The 17,878-nt window shown below is 37.2% G+C and overlaps 1 protein-coding gene across 9 annotated transcripts; it reads right to left on the bottom strand.

The window, feature by feature from the left end:
* Nucleotides 1-975: 975 nt before the first annotated feature.
* On the bottom strand, nucleotides 976-17,854 carry KBTBD3 (kelch repeat and BTB domain containing 3). Of its 9 annotated transcripts, none has more exons than XM_017815990.1 (5): nucleotides 17,535-17,850; nucleotides 13,681-13,813; nucleotides 11,043-11,382; nucleotides 9,329-9,570; nucleotides 976-6,572 (listed from the first exon to the last, which is right to left on the bottom strand). In XM_017815990.1, the coding sequence occupies exons 4-5, from the start codon at nucleotides 9,550-9,552 to the stop codon at nucleotides 4,952-4,954; spliced, it is 1,845 nt and encodes a 614-aa protein (XP_017671479.1). In that variant the 5' UTR covers nucleotides 9,553-9,570; nucleotides 11,043-11,382; nucleotides 13,681-13,813; nucleotides 17,535-17,850; the 3' UTR covers nucleotides 976-4,951. The 9 variants fall into 9 exon arrangements, with proteins under 9 accessions (XP_017671479.1, XP_017671480.1, XP_017671478.1 ...); XM_017815991.1 differs by lacking the exon at nucleotides 17,535-17,850 and adding an exon at nucleotides 16,719-17,239; XM_017815989.1 differs by lacking the exon at nucleotides 13,681-13,813.
* Nucleotides 17,855-17,878: the final 24 nt, after the last annotated feature.

The following is a 17,878-nucleotide window of genomic DNA, read 5'->3' as shown; positions in this document are numbered from 1 at the left end:
TATGCTAGCTTCCTCCAACAAAAATCCTTGGACCTCCTTCATTCATGTAGAATATGTCTTGAATTTATGTATAATTTCTGTGTACTTTATTCAATTACTTGCTTTTGATGACAATAGGAGAAGCCCCACCATATGGCTTATAGTTCAGATGTGAATTGTTCAAGTCCATGGTGAATTCCCTAGTTCTGTAGAACATTCATATGTAACTGTCTTCTCATTGTCCACAGGGTTACACAATTAGAGCTCTCAAATTTGGTCTGTTTATTCCTTCGTTGTTCAATATAAGCTTTTAACATTGTGAACGCTGTTGGAACACTTTGGAGGTATCTCCAAATGGCTTTTGCTAGCTGTGGGGCAAAGGCCTTGGAGCACTGGAAGCTTAATTTGTGTTACTGTAAGTCTATTTTATCTATAAAGAGGTTTGAGGCTTACAGAATTTTAAGTTTTGGAAGAATGCAAGAGAACCTAGGGCTCCCTCACTTTGTATTGATGCCATTTCTGCACCCTTTGCATGTGAATTTTAGACTAAGTAGCTTGTATTTTCCTTTTATTCCATACTTCTAATAGCATGGAAGTCTATTTCAGTAAAACTAAATACCTAATCATTTGCAATACTTAAACTGTTAAAAAGCCCCTGTATTATCAATCTGATCTGTATGGATCTAATAAAGAAAAAAAAACAACAACCCAATTTAAATGAGTACCTTACAATGCTAAACTTGGAACTTTTCAGCAGGGGAACAACAACTCATGCAAATGATATACAAATACAAGGTCCAAGGATAATCACAAAACCCCCTCACTGCAGTTTTCATGCATGCTAACTGCATTTTTGCTTATAATCTAACATTCAAAATGTTCTCCAGTTGGAAAAAAAAAAGGGGAGAAAAAAAAAAGGAGTTAACCACATTAGAAACACTGTAGATTCTTAGTATTTTGAAACTGACTGAAAAAAGAAATCAGACTTGAGAAGGATTTGGTTGCTCAGTGCTTTTATTCACAAAAGAACGAACATCTTGGCAAACATGTAGTATCATACTTTCCACATATCAGCAGAGCCCAGGCAGCAGCAAAATGTAAGTGATCTCTATGCTTTATTGGATGTTAGAAGGAAAAAAAAGTAAATTGAGCATAATGGTCAAGTATAAATAATGTGAAATATATCCTTGTTTTCAGGCTGTTTTAATTAAAATAGATCTTATGCTGCCTCCTGTTGGTCACCTACAAACAGAAACATCTACAATTATACTCCACATTACAAACTGCAGTCAGCATGTTCTACAGCCTATACTTTGCCTACTAGCTAGTACTAACCAGAGGAGGTAAACAGCTTTCTTCATGGAGTAATACCGTAAATAAATCTGACCTGGTAAATCTACTCCATTTAGTGCATATAATAAATTTTTAACAGCAATAAACTGACTTACTAAAAATGTATTTTGAATATAGAAAACCAAAAATTAGTAAATAAATAATAATCATCAGGTCTGTGCAAACATAATCAACACCTGAATAATTGATATTTATTTTAACAACTAAACCAGTGTGATAACATTATCAAAGTGCTAAATGTTTTGATAGCATTCTTTAAAAATTAAGATTATCCAATATAATCATCACTGGATATTAAAATCCCACATATAATATATATTATCTCCATGTATATTATACTGGTCATGCTTATAATGTGTTCTGTGACATAAAATAGAATACTATTAGAAATGTTTTGGTTACATCGTTTAAGTGCAAATAGTAATTATAACTTTACATGCAATTTGTTTTAAACATCTTACTCTATTTCAGTGAGAACATTGGTAATCATTAGTCATCAACTATTTTTTAAGGAAGGTACTTTTTCGTAAAGTACTGTGAGCTTTGAAAAGTCAGAAAAGATATAGAAAAACTCGCTTTGTACTGACTTTCTGACCTTTTTTAAATCGCATAACAGTTGTGTAAAGTAGAATGAAAAATCTATTTGATCCAGACCTACAGCAGTTATTCATGCAAATAATCCATATTAGTCAGTGTAGCTGAGTTTATTGAGATTTCTTACATCTTTAGCAATCAATCACAGGGTTTGGAATATAGGCCTTTAATTCTACCAGAAAGCCTAATTTTTAACCATAACTTTCTAACACAGCTTCTTCTGCATTCAATTCTGCTACCAGATTTAATACTTTGTCTGTGGAATTGTGGCAAATGACCTTCTTTGCTTTTGTGAGATCTGTAGTACAGGCTTCCCTGCCTAACTGAAGAAAACCAGTCTTATTTCACAGTAACTTTTCTGTAAGCAATGCTAGAAAGTAATTGACACTACTACTCTATTTCCTGATCACTGAGTAAAAAAGCTCAACTCCATGTGAAATCCATGAATGATCTGTCAAACTGGGAACTGACATTAGTTCCTGTGCAAGTGTAGCGTAGAATATTAAAGAAGCATGTCTATTTTCCCAATTAAGCTTCATTCAGTTTTCACTATCTACACTAATTTATCTCATATGTCATTGCTCTGTCTGAAGTCCTATGCTAGAGTCTTAATATATATGGCAAGTAGCTGGATGGAAGACTGCCAAAAAAAGCTGCTGTAACAAAAAACTTGGGGGAAAGAGTATTACCTGAATTACTGACTGACTCACTCACTGTTTATGTGATCCAGCAATTTGGTCATGACAGTGGCAATTAAAAAACCCTTGCAATTCTCTAGTCTTTTCCAATTTGCATAGCTATTTATACCCATGTACTATGGGTATAGTATGTTACTTCTGTCATTGCATAAACTGCATACTCACAATACTCAGGTATAAAACCAACACAAATAAACAAGCAAAAGAGAACTGGACCTTATATTCCGATGTGACAAGCTGCAGTAATTAATGGTCAATGAAGTCTTTAAGCTATGCTGAGTAGCTTTTATTAATACTAACACTACTCTTCTCCTATGTGTCTTATTTTTCTTCTAGAGTTTCAGTAAGCAAGAATAGTATTCTTCCTCTCTCTACTCAATACTACTCAATACATTTGCTTTGTACTAATAAAAAGTTGTGTTCCAATATAAAAATATTTACATTTCCATAAGATGATTGTAGAGGTTACCTAGCTAATTGTAGTTACAATATGATTTGGAGATTCACTATGCAAAAAGCAAAATAAATGTGGTAGTTGCCTGAAATATTGTAACAAGCAGCGATTTACTTCTACAGAACTGACACACATCTTAATACAAATGAATTATTGAGTGGAAGGGTTCTTCTCTATTAATATGTTCCCCAAATCTGAATAATTTTAATTTAGGTACTTATGAAAATAGTTATAATGAATGTTACGTAAATTTATAAAGGTATCTGATAACAAATTATAGAATTAATCACAGAATTCCATTGTTTACTGTTTAAAACAAAAGTATGTTCTAGGCAATATTAAGCTTTAAGCATTAATATTGAGCTTGAGTTTTGCAAAAAGTACATGCAGTAGTGATGTGATAATAAACTTGGCACAGTCGTCTCAAGTCATATGAGAGATGTTTCAGATGCCTCACTAAACTTTATTAATTTTTAAACTGCTTGGAAAAGGTATGCTTAGATGTTTAGAACCATTCTGTCTGGCATAGGACAACCTTACTGCTTACATGATATTTATAAGGAACATAAGGGCTCTCAGTGTCTTATTTGAATACCTAGTACAAAAAGAAAATTCTCAGGCTGTAGAAGATTACAAATGAATTTATGAAACCTAGCTAATTTCACTGTTCTCCTGTCAGAAAGAGGGCCCCCTTTGTAAGCATGAGATCAAATTTACTTCACGATGTATGCCTAGATTAATATTAATACTAAAAGTCCATTACAATTTTAACATTATAATATATGACTACTGAAAGTTTATCAAGCAATATATTATGTAGTGTTTACTATGTAATATTTTAACACTTAAAATGACCATGAAGTACAAGTGTTTTAATTCATTTAAACCACTCCAGAAGATTTTTCACCTCAGAAATACTATTTACTTTGACTTTTAATACAGGTGTAGTTTTGTAACTTTGTATTTGATGTATGACAAGATACAAACTTCTCCCATAGTTAACCAAAGCAACAACTACAATTTATTTTACAGCTTGCTGCTATAAGCAGCCTGGTGACTGCTTAGTAGGTAGCATTGGAGACTTCAGAGATGGAAGACTTCTGTTAGAAAACATCCTGAAGGGTTTTTTCTTTAGTTAACAACATGACTGAAACAAAGATATCACATGAATCATCCATCCTGTAGAAATCTTGCCCACTCTGCAGTATGTTACTGAAGTTTATCTTGCTACAGGTAATGGGATGGAAACAGAAAATAGAGCTACTACTAAGGCACAAGGATGGAGAAAAACGGGTAAAACTGAAGAGCTGAAGTAAGATGACAGCAATTATCAGTCTCTTCAAGTTAGATACCTGGTTTTAATGCTGTGAAGGTCACTTTGGCTCTTGCCCTTGCTAAGGTCATTCTGATAAGATAAAGTTGACAATTAATTCCTCTTACAGTTTTATGAATATAAAAAATCTAAATAAAACAACAACTAATGTAGATTTCTTTTAAACTTAAGTTACATAGGGCAAACAGTATCACAGTCAGTTTTCTCATTTAGCAATTTGTCTACTGGGACAACTGCGAATATTACAGACATAATGGCACATATTACACAATGAATTCCTCATGACTATTCTTTTTTGAAAAGTAACATAATTTTCAAAATTATTAATTACAGAGAAGAGTTGTATAGAAAATTAATACTTTCTATATAATAACAAGCACGAATGACATGTTAATGGACTCTTCCAAAAGCAATCCTACAACATACAATTTAAACTGAAGATTTAAACAAACAGGTACATATTTCTCCATCTGTAAATGAATACTTAAAAATCTGTTCTAAAACTTGTGCATTTAAATAGATTCTGTTGATTCAGGAGTTTCAAAATTCTCCAGAGCAAATTGTCAGTACAGGTGACCAGGGGTCCCTATATTTATTAAACTGAATGACCTGACAGTAAAACTCAGTTAAGGCTCTTGGCATTGGTGAAACTTCTTCCCACTCAGACCTACTACTATGGTAGACTTGAACTTCATCTGTGATTTCTTCTGGAGCATAATCACCACCTAGTATATAAATTTTGTCTTCTGTCCCAACTGCCCCTGCATTAAAGCCAGCGCATTCAAAAGATCCTTCCCCTTTCCAAACACAGGTTTCTGGGCAAAAACTGTAGACCTTGTAAGTGGAGAGATCACATATGTACAATGTGCAGTTCACTGGAACAGCTTTGATTAGAGTTGCATGGAAAAACTGCCCAAATTCTGCTACAAGCTCAGACCACTGATCAGTCATGGCATTATACTTAAAGAAACAGTCAAGAGATGGATTAAAGGCATCAGTAATCTCTACTTCTGAGCCAAGGACATAAATTATGTTCTGACATGCACTTGCTTCTGGATAGTAGATACCTCTTGGTAATTGACTTACAGATTTCCAGTCTTTGGAAAGAGGATTATAGGATTCCACATCCAAAAGACTTCGAGTTTCTTGAGCTCCTCTGGTCTTTCCACCTATTACAAAGAGCTGATTTAAGGTTACAACAGATGTGTGCATTGTCCTTGGTTTTTTCATAGCTGACACAATGGAGAATTCATTGCTGACTGGGCAGTAGCACCAGGTTTGGTCAGTGGCATCATGAAACGGTTCAGCAATATGAAGCCTGACAGTCCTGTAACAATTCCCCTTGCATCCTCCAGTTATAAATATTTTTTCTCCATAGCTAGATAAACTTGACCCTGGTAGATCAATCATGTGTGTATGTGGTAGTTCCTTCCATTTATCTGTTTTGATGTTGTAGCAGAATGTATGTCTGTTTTCTCCATCTTCATCAGTTTTATGAACAAATATATATTTTTCTGTTGTTGAAGGACGTGCATCTGGAAACAGTCCACTGAAGTTTTGCACACTTTTAACTGCATCACTGATTATTACTGAGCAATTAGCACTCTTAAGTAAGTGTTCTTCAGAATGCAGAAAGTCCTGCAAAGTCTTTTCAGGTAACTGGTGTAGTCTCACTTTTTTAATCAAATTAGGCAGGTATTTCTGCCGTGTTTCTAAGTTGTGTTTGGTCCACTGGAGGACAGCTTTCAACACTGATTCTTCCTCAGGGACATTTAGCTCATCAGCCTCAAGACATTTTTGTAATATTTCAAAATTCATCTCCAAAAAATCACTTGATCTGAGCAGCAATGAAAAGTGGTGCTGTACAAAATCTAGCGCATGATCAAACAAGCGGATGGACCCATAACTTTCTGATAGAGAAAGCAACTGTAGGCAATTCACGAGATCAATACTTTTTATTAGAAAGTCACTGCAAGCTTTGGAAAGGAGTGAAACTTGAAGAAATGATGACAGTTGGAAGAGCATTTCCACATTATCATTCGTTATCTCTGTTTTTCCTGTGTAAGCGTAATCAAGAAAAGCTTTCACTGCCTTGGGTGATAGATTACTAATAGTAACATTGCCATCATCTCGTTCTTTCATATTAACTTCAAACATGGCTCTGCAAATAAAATATAGAAGATATACACACGAATTAAAGACTTAGCAAGCAGCAGAGGAGTATAATAAGGTGGGCTGATCTAAAATACGTTAAAAGTATGGAAGTTCTTATAAGAAAGAACAATGCATTTACTTGGTATGTTTGAAGAGAAAAGGAGCGGTGATAAGAACATATTCAAAGTGGTGGCTTTGAATATGCTGCATGATAGCATATTCATGATAGCTGCACCTGCATTTTGTATGGATTTTCACAGAGAGCAATGAAGTCTGCAGCTCTTGGTGTGAGAGAAAATGTGAAATTGTTCAGGATAGCATCGGTTTCAACAGCTTAGGAAAGAAAAGGCTAATTTAAAAAATACAGAGTAAAAAAAGGCCCATGATTTAGGTCATGCACTGTCGTTGAATACATAAAATTAAGTGAAAAAAAGCCTTCCAAATTGCAGCCTAAGTAAATGGCAGGATGGATGATGGGCACATTCCTTGGAAATAAAAAGTATGTGAGGGGTGAATAAGGAGACAAAACATGAGGAAACTTAATTCTTGCTTTAGAGTTGACAGAGAGATGTTTGAGTACAGGCCAGTGTCAGAAAAAAATGAGGTTTTGACATAGGATTGCATGACACAATGAAACTGTGCAGAAAGTAGATTGTGACTGAATACAATGACAATTGAAATTGTGGAATGAATTATTGATAAGTACATTTGTGGAAATTTTATTACGACTTTAACTACTTTATTCTAAATATGTAATAACATTTAACTATTTCACACAATCTAACATGGCAAGATAAATTAACTAAAGATTTTCAAGCAGAAAGTGCTGGCAACAGAATAGTGCTGCAATATCCCTTGCCCTACCCTAAGCATCAGGGATAGCAATGGCTTCTGAATTTGACAAAAGATGATAGTGGAGGAAGATTCAAATAAATTACCAGACGCTAAGTATAGAATCTGGATTATTAATATATCATGGATATTTCATGTTAAACAGAAAGTATTATAGTTCAGTTATACAATAAGTATCTCTATAGTATGGGATTTTTAAAATTGCTTCCTTTTCTGAAGCCAAAGAGAAAAAAAAAACAAACTGTGTATAGCATCTTCTTTGGGAAGTAAACATCTGGTAAAGCAGGAAGATGCTTGACTTCCTGAGCAAGAACATAAAATTACAGTGAGACACCCATGTCCCAAAGACCTTTTTGCATACTAAATGATGACACTTAGAATCCTTTCTTCATTAACCCAAGAGCTATGATATAAATCTCTAATTACAGAGTAAAATAGCAACGGAACAATACCAGTAGGAGAGCAATATAGGCAAAGGCCTTGACTCTGAAAGTTAACAAGTAAAGATCAAAATATTGCTGAATCTCGGGTTTACACAAGGAAACAAAAATTAGGAGAAGTCCAAAGGCCAAGGAAGACAAAAGGTGTTCTGTTTTAAAACGTATGTAGTGGACTTAAGTACTTTTTCCTCCTTGAAGGTAAAAAATGGGCCTTGAAATCAAGGATGACTTATGAATCTGATGGCTGCTATTATCAACTCTTTGCAGTAGGGAGAGATCTTTCCTACCAAATTTTCATCTGAAGAGCCTGTAGGTAGTGAAAAGGACACATACGTTACCATGTGCATAAGTTCAGTTCTAAAAATTACCACTGGAAGCTATTTCATCCTAATATTTCTTTCTACCAGAGCATCTTTGTGCTGGCAAGTAGTGAAGAAACAAATGCAAGTAGTTCTTTGTGTCAGAGAAAAACCAAATGTGCTGCTACAGGGGAGAAATTGCTCTCTGAAATTTCATCTGATTTCTCCTTTTTTTTCAGTAATTCTAAGCGTATCTCTAGCTATCTTCTGTCAGATATGGCAGTCTCCCATAGAACATGGGATATTCCAGAACATTTGAAAATAACACTTGTCACCTATGAGTGACCTTGGGCAACTGAATCGAGGTCATTAACTCATTTCCAGTAGCCCATTTTTTCATTGTTAAGAGTATTAGCTTTGTTTTATTTAACACTGTATTCAGAAACAGACTTTCCGTGTTGAATCGCAAGTTTGAGACTCACTAATAAAAAGGCTAGCAAGGTTCTTCATAAATTAATATTCTGTATGTGAATGATCTAGCTGTTCCTTAAGAGCATATAGCTTTAAGCACCAGAAGGAAGATGACAGATCCATTTCATGCTGAAAGGCTGAAATCTGTAGTTTAGAAAAAGTACATCTGTTTAAATACATCTGTCTTAACTGAAGACAATCTATAGACCAACCATTCATCTTAGACAAACAAAATGCAGTCCCATTCCAAAACCATGTACAATTCATCCACAATTGCTCAATGGATGTATTTATAATGTTATGTTTCACTAGATATGTGTCAAAGTACATAGACTGTCCAATACAAAGTCAAACAATATCCTTGCAGACCTTTAAGTACTGATACGGCCAACAAGTAACACTTAAATATACGTAACTTGTGTCAGTTCTACCCAAGAGCAGAACCACACACTTATGGTACGAAGCTTGTATTTCAGAGTATGCACTGCTGTCTGAATTCACAGAGTCCTCGTGGCACTTTGGAAATACAAACAGATGCACCTGGTGTATCCTTAAAATGATGTTTGAACGCTTTGCTCAAAACTCTCCACATGTATGTAAGTTGTGATTCTTTTTTTTTTTTTGAGGGGGAAATTATATTTCTTTCCCCCCAGAGAACTTAGAATCTATTTCCTGCAAACTCATGCCAAATTTGGGTTTACCTGAAAAAATCACTGCATGCTGCCAGTACACAACGATGACAGGGAATTATTTCATCTTTCACGACAATTTTAAAATCAAAAAATATATTTTGTTCTCTGAACTTTTGTAGTACTTTTAGAATCTGTTGTCCATGACCTTCAGCCACTAAGGAATTGATTTTATTTTCAGGAACAGAAATCCCATTGCAAATAGGTCTGCTAATGTAATCCCGTTGATTGGCCATGTTTTCTTCAATCTATTCCTGAAATGGAAAAATAAGGAATTGATTCTACAGTCTTATTAAAAAAAAAAAAAACAAGCAAAATCAATAGACCATAAAACAAACAAAAAAGTTCCCAATGTTGAATTTAGTTTATAAGTCCTATGCACAGTTAGAAATTTGTGTTATAAGTGACTTTTACACAATACTCCTTTGTAAAATATATACACACAGCCTATTTTGAAAAGTAAAATATCTGCCACATATCAAGGAACAACTCTACAAATAATACCCACCTGCAGGAATTTTTCCAGTAAAGTCCACAGGAAGCACATCAAGGAGTGTGATAAAATTTTTAAGGGGCATTTAAGAGAAAGATTAGTCCGGGGTTACCCTCAAAAAAACCCAAACTCTTACAATTTAATGTACAATGAAGTTGGAAAAAGAACACTTTCTTATATATTTTAGATTCCAAAAGGCTCATCTTTCTACAGCTTGCAGTGGAAGGGAGATACAGGCTACTAGACTGCTTCCTACCTGAATTCCCATGAGGCACTCCGGACTGAAATAACAGAATACAAATGAACACCAACAGCCTGGCCGAATCACAGGATTGCTGGGGCTTACCAAATAAGGTCACTTAGAGACAGTTTGGTGACAGTACACCTTTGAGTGTTTAGTCAATTGAAACTGATTTTGTCTCGTAGCTCTGGTCTTGCTAGGTAGCTGTATGTTTGCCCACTGTAAGCTTCATTTACAGTGGTGTAAATTAACTGGCTTCAGAACCCATTTAAACTTAAGACAGTGCAATCTCCCTTTCAGCAGCCATGTTTTGGTTCTGGTGAAAATCCCCATCCTGAAGTGTACTTTTTCTATGGTAAGTTGGCTTATGGTGAACTTGCCACTGGCTGCCGCATGAGAGGAGCCCCGAAGAAAAGATACAAGGACTCCCTGAAACAACATCTCAGCCTTGGCCATATTGATCACCATAACTGGTCTACTCTGGCCTCAAATCGGGAGGCCCGGAGACACACCATCTATAACGCAGCTGTCTCCTTCGAGAACACACGCAGGATCACTCTCGAGGAAAAAAGGCAGCGCAGAAAGAATCGTGTATTGCAGAATACACCATCTAAGGAGTCTTTCTGCTGTGCCTTTTGCAATCGGATATGTCTGTCACGTATTGGCCTCATAAGCCACCAGCGTGCCTGTAGCAAATATGGATAGAGCCTTCCCAAATCTTCGTTCGCAAAGCCTAGCCATGATGGCTTTAACTGTTTTTTACAGTGAAAATATTTTACTCCACTTTGTCAACATAAAGAAGCTTTAAACATGAGTATATTTTATTTACACATATTTAAAGAGCTATTTATACGCTGCAGATGCATAAACTGCCCTTACTGCAAATCTGAGTCAAGGTTGCCTATTCTAAAGCTTAAAGAAGCATTGCAAGTTTTATTCCAGGATTTTACTTCCACAGTTCCAATTAAAATTAGCAACAGATAATGGCCCACCTGAATTGACAAGGGGATAAAAAAATTCCAAGCCAAGCTCAGAAACCAGAATACTGGGTCTGGTTTTTGATTTCATGAAAAGGCTTATCTGATAACATGATACATTCAGAGCAAACTAAACCATCAGGCAATCTTCCTCATGGGAGGTACTTTCACAGCAGACTGATCTATGCTTTATCTAGTCAGGTAGCTCCAACCACAAATAGACCTCCATGTCTCCTGGAATAGAAGAGATCCAGTGATCTTGCTGCCAGCACTGGCACCCGTGCAGCAGGCATCTTCTCCTTCCCATGGCCAGACAATCTCACGTATTCACTCTTTCCATTCTAAGCCTGAGGAACTAGGAAAATACAGAAGAACAAGACCACCATTTATTCTGATAATGTATGGCCTCATAAACCCCAACTTCAATAAATCATAAAGTAACATTTCTTCTAAACAAAACCTTTTCACAAAATTCTGGAACTGAAAATAGATAGTAGGCATCTTTCTCCTTTTATATGTAATTTCTATAACAAGCTTCAACCTACAACTTTTTTTTAGTAGGTAAAATTACCAATTTCAGTAATATTTATCTTTGTATAATGACCACAGCAACACCTACTGTCATCAAGTCCATCTCTGCTATTTTAGGCAAAAAACATCATATAATCACTTTCATAAAAGCAGTCTAAGTTCCAGAAAGTTTTCTTTTACCACACTATTACCACAAAAAAAGACTATCCCAGTACACTGGTGTCGAGACTGAAAACTTCTTAATTACAGAATCAATTTATTAATGCTTACATATATTTGTTCTTCTGTTAAATTGTAATTTGACTTAATTTTCTGTTGTATATTTCTTCACTCTTTTAATTATCAAGAGCATTGATATCTTCTCTCAACTTTCATTAGAGTGAATAATTGTCAAATTTTCCGAGGTCCATTTATAAGACTGAATTTTTGTTTTTCCTTCCTATTTCTTGCAGTTTTCTCTTCATCCACTCTAGTTTGATCTTAAAGTTTCTTCACTGATATCAGATTTGTTGTACAATATTATGGTTAAGATCTCATCATTGTCTCACTACTCCAGTTTGCAGGACATCTAGTGCATCCTAATTCTAATCTCTAATAGCAGTGTCTCATTGTTTTATTAAAAGCAAAATTCAGCAGTGTATCTTTAATATTTTTGTCCACCATTCAGTAATGTAGTAATGAATATCGTGCTATGACTTAGCCTAATTCACTCTTGCCTCCATTAAGAAAATACATATTAAAAAAATTCAATTCTCATCTTTCGTGTAGGCAATTCCTGATTTATATGGTAATTTTGGTACTAATTTACCACTCTACTGAATCTGTTAATGATTTTAGAGCCCTCCAAACTATCTTAACAATTCAGCTAAAACTTGGTATGTTAAACGAGGCCAACTAGCATTTATAATTATTTCATACTTTCTTCTACAAAGCTATATGAATTAATCAATAGAGGTTTTTTAATAAATATTTGATCAAGTTACTGACAAAAGGGTAGAAAACATAGAGGGTGCAGACATATGTTGCATAGGTCTGTAGCTCAGGAAAGTTGGGCTACAAGCCTCCTTTTATTTGCTCTATTAACTCCACAGGATTCCAATTTCAAAGCCTGTCTTTATATGGATTAGCACAAACCAAACTCCAGTAGGTGGTCCCTTAGAGTTGGGAACTCCTATTTTTGTTTCTTAGCATATGGCTGTGCTGTAGAGCAACCATCCTTCCAGCATCTCCCGTAACATGACACATGAAACCCTGAGCACTGCTGTACGTGACCCAATCATACACCACTTGACAAAGCTCCCCTGCTCACATCCTGGATGTTTACACATCTTACACTCACAAATGCCCCATTAGCTATTAGCCTGGTTTTCTAAAACAAAAAAAAAAACCAAAGAGAATCCAAAACAATTCCAAAGCTAAACTCCCTTAATACGCTTGCCCTAAGTTTTTTTTTGCTTGAAAGCCACCTCAAACAAGGGGCCAGTTGACCATTACAGGGAAATGCCATAAAAACTTCACAGTTATTAAGGTCAACCCCATATAATACACGATTGGGGGACATATATGTACCTCTCAGAGCTATCTGTGCAGATCTCCAGTTGAGGGGCAGGGCATTCTGAATGCTTGAAAGCTAAGTAGCAAGCAACGGCCAGCCTATGTGTGGCCACAGAGCAGCCTTACGGACAGTAAGCTCACTTTGTTCATTATGGTGGATGAAATCAGGGACCACCTGGGAGCTCTAAGGGAAGAGTATTATAGTCTGTCACAGAATCCACTAATAAGGACCCAAACCTCATTAGTTCTGCTGTTTACAAGACTCCTCTGTTTTAGAATCATAAAATGGTTTGGGTTGGAAGGGACCTTAAAGATCATCTAGTTCCAACTCCTTGCCCGATTTAACACTGTCCTCTTCCCAAGACAATAAGGGACAGAGGAGTCTAGGACACAATGAGCTTGTTGTCACAGATGTTAGGTAACCACACTGAGAAGTCTGATAAGTCCATAGTCATGATATGAGATATACACACATTCCTCTTAGTCGTATCTAAGCTATTGGTAAAAAGCTACAAGAAGATGTTTAACTGACATCAACACCATGTGAACAGCTGCCAAAATCACTCACCGATTTTCTAGAGGAATTGTTTTACTTCACCAATGCTAATGATCCCTTTCCAAAGACAGTTAAAGACATAAATTTTTGATGATTTTCTTTTAGTTGGCACCATCAACAATCCTTCTTAAATGTTCTTACAATTCTGTACGTAGAAGAAATTGAAATGAGTCATTTATTTGCTTATACTTTTCCTTTGGCAAGTCCAGGTGCCCTTTTGAGTATCAGTTTAATAACCTGGATATATGTTTAATCCTAGATTATACTAAGAGATTGCAAATACAGCATGTTAAATTCATATAGCAGACCAAAAACATCCAGGACAGACCTTTTCAGAATATCTCATACAGCATACACTAAAATCATAATCTCTGCAATCTGCCTTCTAGAAATGGTGTTCACATCCATTCCACCCAATTTGAAAGAGCAAAACAAACAGAATTGTGAAATGAACTTTGAGCAGAGATGAACTTTTGTTTGCGAATGGTCTGATCAGAACATATAATGTACATATATTCATAAACGCTTCTGCTGAGATTTTGCTAAACCAACAATCAAAATAGCCTTAGCTGCTACAGCTGATAGATAAAATGGTTACAGAAGTTTAAATGTGCCGATGAAGTTGAGAATGGTGGAAGATGTACAATTAATTCTTAGTGAATAACCAAGGAAAATTTATTAAAAAAGGGAGAACGTGTGTAATAAGAATGGAGCACAAACACCTGGATAAGGGTACAGAAAGACACCAGAAAAGGCTTAGACCAAACTGCTTGATCACTTTATAACAGTAAGATAAAAATATACACACAAATACATGTGACTTTTAAAAAGCCTAGGGGATGTTATTTTGTGAAAGTACTGAGTATACATAAGTATCACATATAGCTAAGTCATCACCTTGTCAGAAAAAACACATTATGGCTGTGCCTGCCTGACAATAAACACATCCAAACACTTGTAACAGGACTGAAGCTCGACACTGTTTCCAGCACAAAGGACACCAAACTTACATGAGCCACTTAGAAAGTACAAGTACTGTTCTCTGCTCTACCAACATAGCTAGCAATAAGTCTAAACTCAACAACCTTTTTTTGGTACTTTGGTATTTAGAAACAATTGTAAAACAATCTGTCTGCTTCATCTGACAGCACAATACAGATGTGCTATGACACCCTTTCACAATTAAAAAAATATAGTTCTTAATACTTCTTAGCAGGTGTCTGATGAGAAATAAATTGTTCTTCAGTGGAACATTACGTTTGTCACTTGGCCTTCTCCCAACTTGGATAGTATGTCTTACTGGATAACAGGATTTTAAAAAATAGTTAAGAGCTGATATTTTACACCATGATTTATGTACCTATGAAGAAGGAAGAGCAATGAAGATGAAAAAATTGTATACATTTCTCTAGAGAAGTTTCAGATTTTTTTTTCATACAAAATTTAATTGTACATTAATTTATGTTTTGAAAAGGCCAAGGTCAGCATTTTAAAATCTAATATTAAAAATAAGTATTATATTATTAAGTCTACTACATATCCATTAAGATGATTTGCTATTTTCACTCCTTATCCATTCAAAAGGGGAGAAATTAATAATTTGTTAACAAGGTTTAAAGACATCGCTCTGCACTACACATCTAATTTAACATTCACCAAGGTGAGTATGAGTGGAACAGATAGCTGAAGGAGTTGGTGACACTTCTAATTGCTGACTAAAAAGACAGGAGTGGTTTAAAATGTAACTAAACTATAAATACTGAGTAAAACGTTCTGTACTTTTATATTGTATTAATGTTTTGATTGTCATTAACTGTCTAAGATTGAAAACACTAACAGAATTCCAGGTTCTAGTCTGGAAATTTCAATGCAACTGAGTCTCACAGCTTCTTCATAAATAACTGAACTTCGATGAAAAATAATATTCAGTCAATCATTTTTAGACAATCGAAAAAATGCATGTGACATTCTGAGGCATTTAATCCACAAAAGTGGCATTTATCAATAATACATATTGAGACAGTATTCTCAGACTGAAAGGTGACACAGAGACTTTAAAGCTTTGTGTTCTTTAGAAGTGATTGAAAAAAGACCCAACGTGAAAAAACCCCCAGCATGGTATCAGTAGGAAGGAATGAAATGTCACTGGTCCCTGGAAGCATTCCAAAAGTGGGAGATTCCTACTCTGCAGGCAGGGATCGTTAAATGCATCTTCTCTCACAAACACATGAATCCATTAAGATAAAGCAATAATCACTTATAAGAACTAAAACTGACTGGATTTTATCCTAAAGCTAAGTTTCTCAAAGTCATCACGTTCCTTTGCAAATTATTTTCTTAGCTAAAAAAGATCAAGAACTGTAATTTTAATTTTCAGAAAAAAACCCTGGAATTGAAATGCCATGCTACACTTCTAATTCTGGCAAAAATAACAACTGCAAGCTCCGAAAAGGAAATCACAATGCTTGAAATGTAAGTTACAGTTTGATATTGGCGAATAGCATTTTCCTAGATTTTTTTTCTTGACAGTGTTAAATCCTTTTTTGCTGTCACTTAACTTTGTCTTTGGATACTACAGATTATGCCATCGATTGCTTCACGAAGTCATGAAGAAAAATGGGAATAATATTTTGAAATATGATAATTACCCTTGATGAAACATATGTTTCCTTGATGAAACATATTTCTACACAAATGCTACTTCTGTGTTTAAAATGTTTTGCAAAGAGCAGCATATACTCAGTTATAACTATGATGTATTTTAGGCAGAAAGACTTTCTGGCCCATGTAGAAATAGCACTTTTCCCCCATGACCAGGGAGCTGTGAATTCTAAACAACAGCAACAATAAAAGGAGGATTCTAAGAAATACCTGCAGTAATATAATTTTCAATACCTTTGCATCATTTGTACATGGTCAGTATAGAATGGTTGAAGCATTAAGTATTTCTAAAGGCAAGCAGCAAGAAGAAGGGCTATAAATTTTCAAACAGGCCCTAAATTTTTAGCCATGGTCCAACTTCAGAACCAAAGGGCAAACGAATTTATTACCTTCTGAGGATTTACAGATGGCCTGTAATTGAGGGCATGAGGGAACCCTGTTCTGACAACCATTGGAGCTCTTAGTGCTCTCAACGAGCACGGGATAGAAGAGGCTTTTGTTCAGACAGATCTTTTGAAGCCAGAACCCAACCAGGATGATGCAGCGCGTTGCATCTGTTGTGAGGACAATCGGCTCCTCTTTTCTGGGCAAGAAAAGGCAGCGAGGCCAGGGCAGGCAGAGGCCACCTCGCTGCGACCGCTCTGCCAGGGGCTGGGACGGCTCTCCAGCAGGATGGATGCGCTGACGGCAACATCTCAGCCGGATGCGCCGATGGCAGCGATGGGACACCGGGGGCATCACTTGCCATTGACCGGTCACGGTGCCATCAAGAACCAAAGTCCCCCGCCCCCACGGCATAAACGCGTCCCTGTCTCGCACAAAGCCGGGTGCAGTCAGAAGCTACAGGGCAACTACGTTCCTTCTGCCCTGGCCGGGGTTACCGGCCATCCCCAACCTCCTCACCCCCAAACTCAGCCCCGGCCGCCATAGCCCCCGCCCCGCCCGCAGGGGGAGGGCGGTGCCGTCAGCGCCACCACTGCGCATGCCCAGGCCGCCCGCGCGTGCGCCCCGCGGCGGCTCCGTTCATTCTAAGGGAGGACTAATTCTGGCAGGACTCGCGAGATGGGGCAGAGGGTTTCCTTGCTCTCAGAGCGCGACCGCGGGGCCCAGCCGCGGGGTGTGGCGGCCTCCAGCACTGCCAACGCTCCGCAGCCGGCCAAGCGCCAGTCCCCCCTGAGCGCTCCCTCCGAGCAGCGCGCACCCACCTGCAGCCAACACCCGTAGCTCACCGACCGCTCTGGCCCACCCTCCGCTGCAGTCGCACCAACAGATTGGAGCCTTCTGGTGTCATTCTCTCGCTCCTTGCGCTCGGAATGGCTCCGCCGGCCGTCAATCCAGGGCAGAGTCCGCCCATCTCCGCGAGCTGGTTCCTCCCTGACGGCACCACGGGTGTAGCTCCGCCGCAGGCACCGCCTTTCCCCTGATAGGCCGGTACCTGGCGCATTCCCCTGTCACTCATGGGGTGCTCTGACATCGGACTGGTCGTGGTGCCTCGAGGGCGGGGCCTTCCGTCCCTCCCGCACGCCGATAGGCTCCCGCCGTGCTCGAG

Source organism: Lepidothrix coronata, unplaced genomic scaffold (assembly GCF_001604755.1).
Source record: "Lepidothrix coronata isolate B3197 unplaced genomic scaffold, Lepidothrix_coronata-1.0 Scaffold53, whole genome shotgun sequence".
In the NCBI taxonomy this organism is placed as follows: Eukaryota; Metazoa; Chordata; class Aves; order Passeriformes; family Pipridae; genus Lepidothrix; species Lepidothrix coronata.
The sequence above is the reverse complement of the archived record's forward strand: the minus strand, read 5'-3'. Positions and strand labels throughout refer to the sequence as shown.

Excerpts from the sequence above, each read along its gene's own strand:
- KBTBD3 (XM_017815990.1), bottom strand. The coding sequence starts at position 9,552 with ATGGCCAATCAACGGGATTACATTAGCAGACCTATTTGCAATGGGATT. Across the intron at positions 6,573-9,328 it reads GCATGCAGTGATTTTTTCAG|AGCCATGTTTGAAGTTAATA; the intron begins GTAAACCCAAAT and ends TTTTATTTGCAG.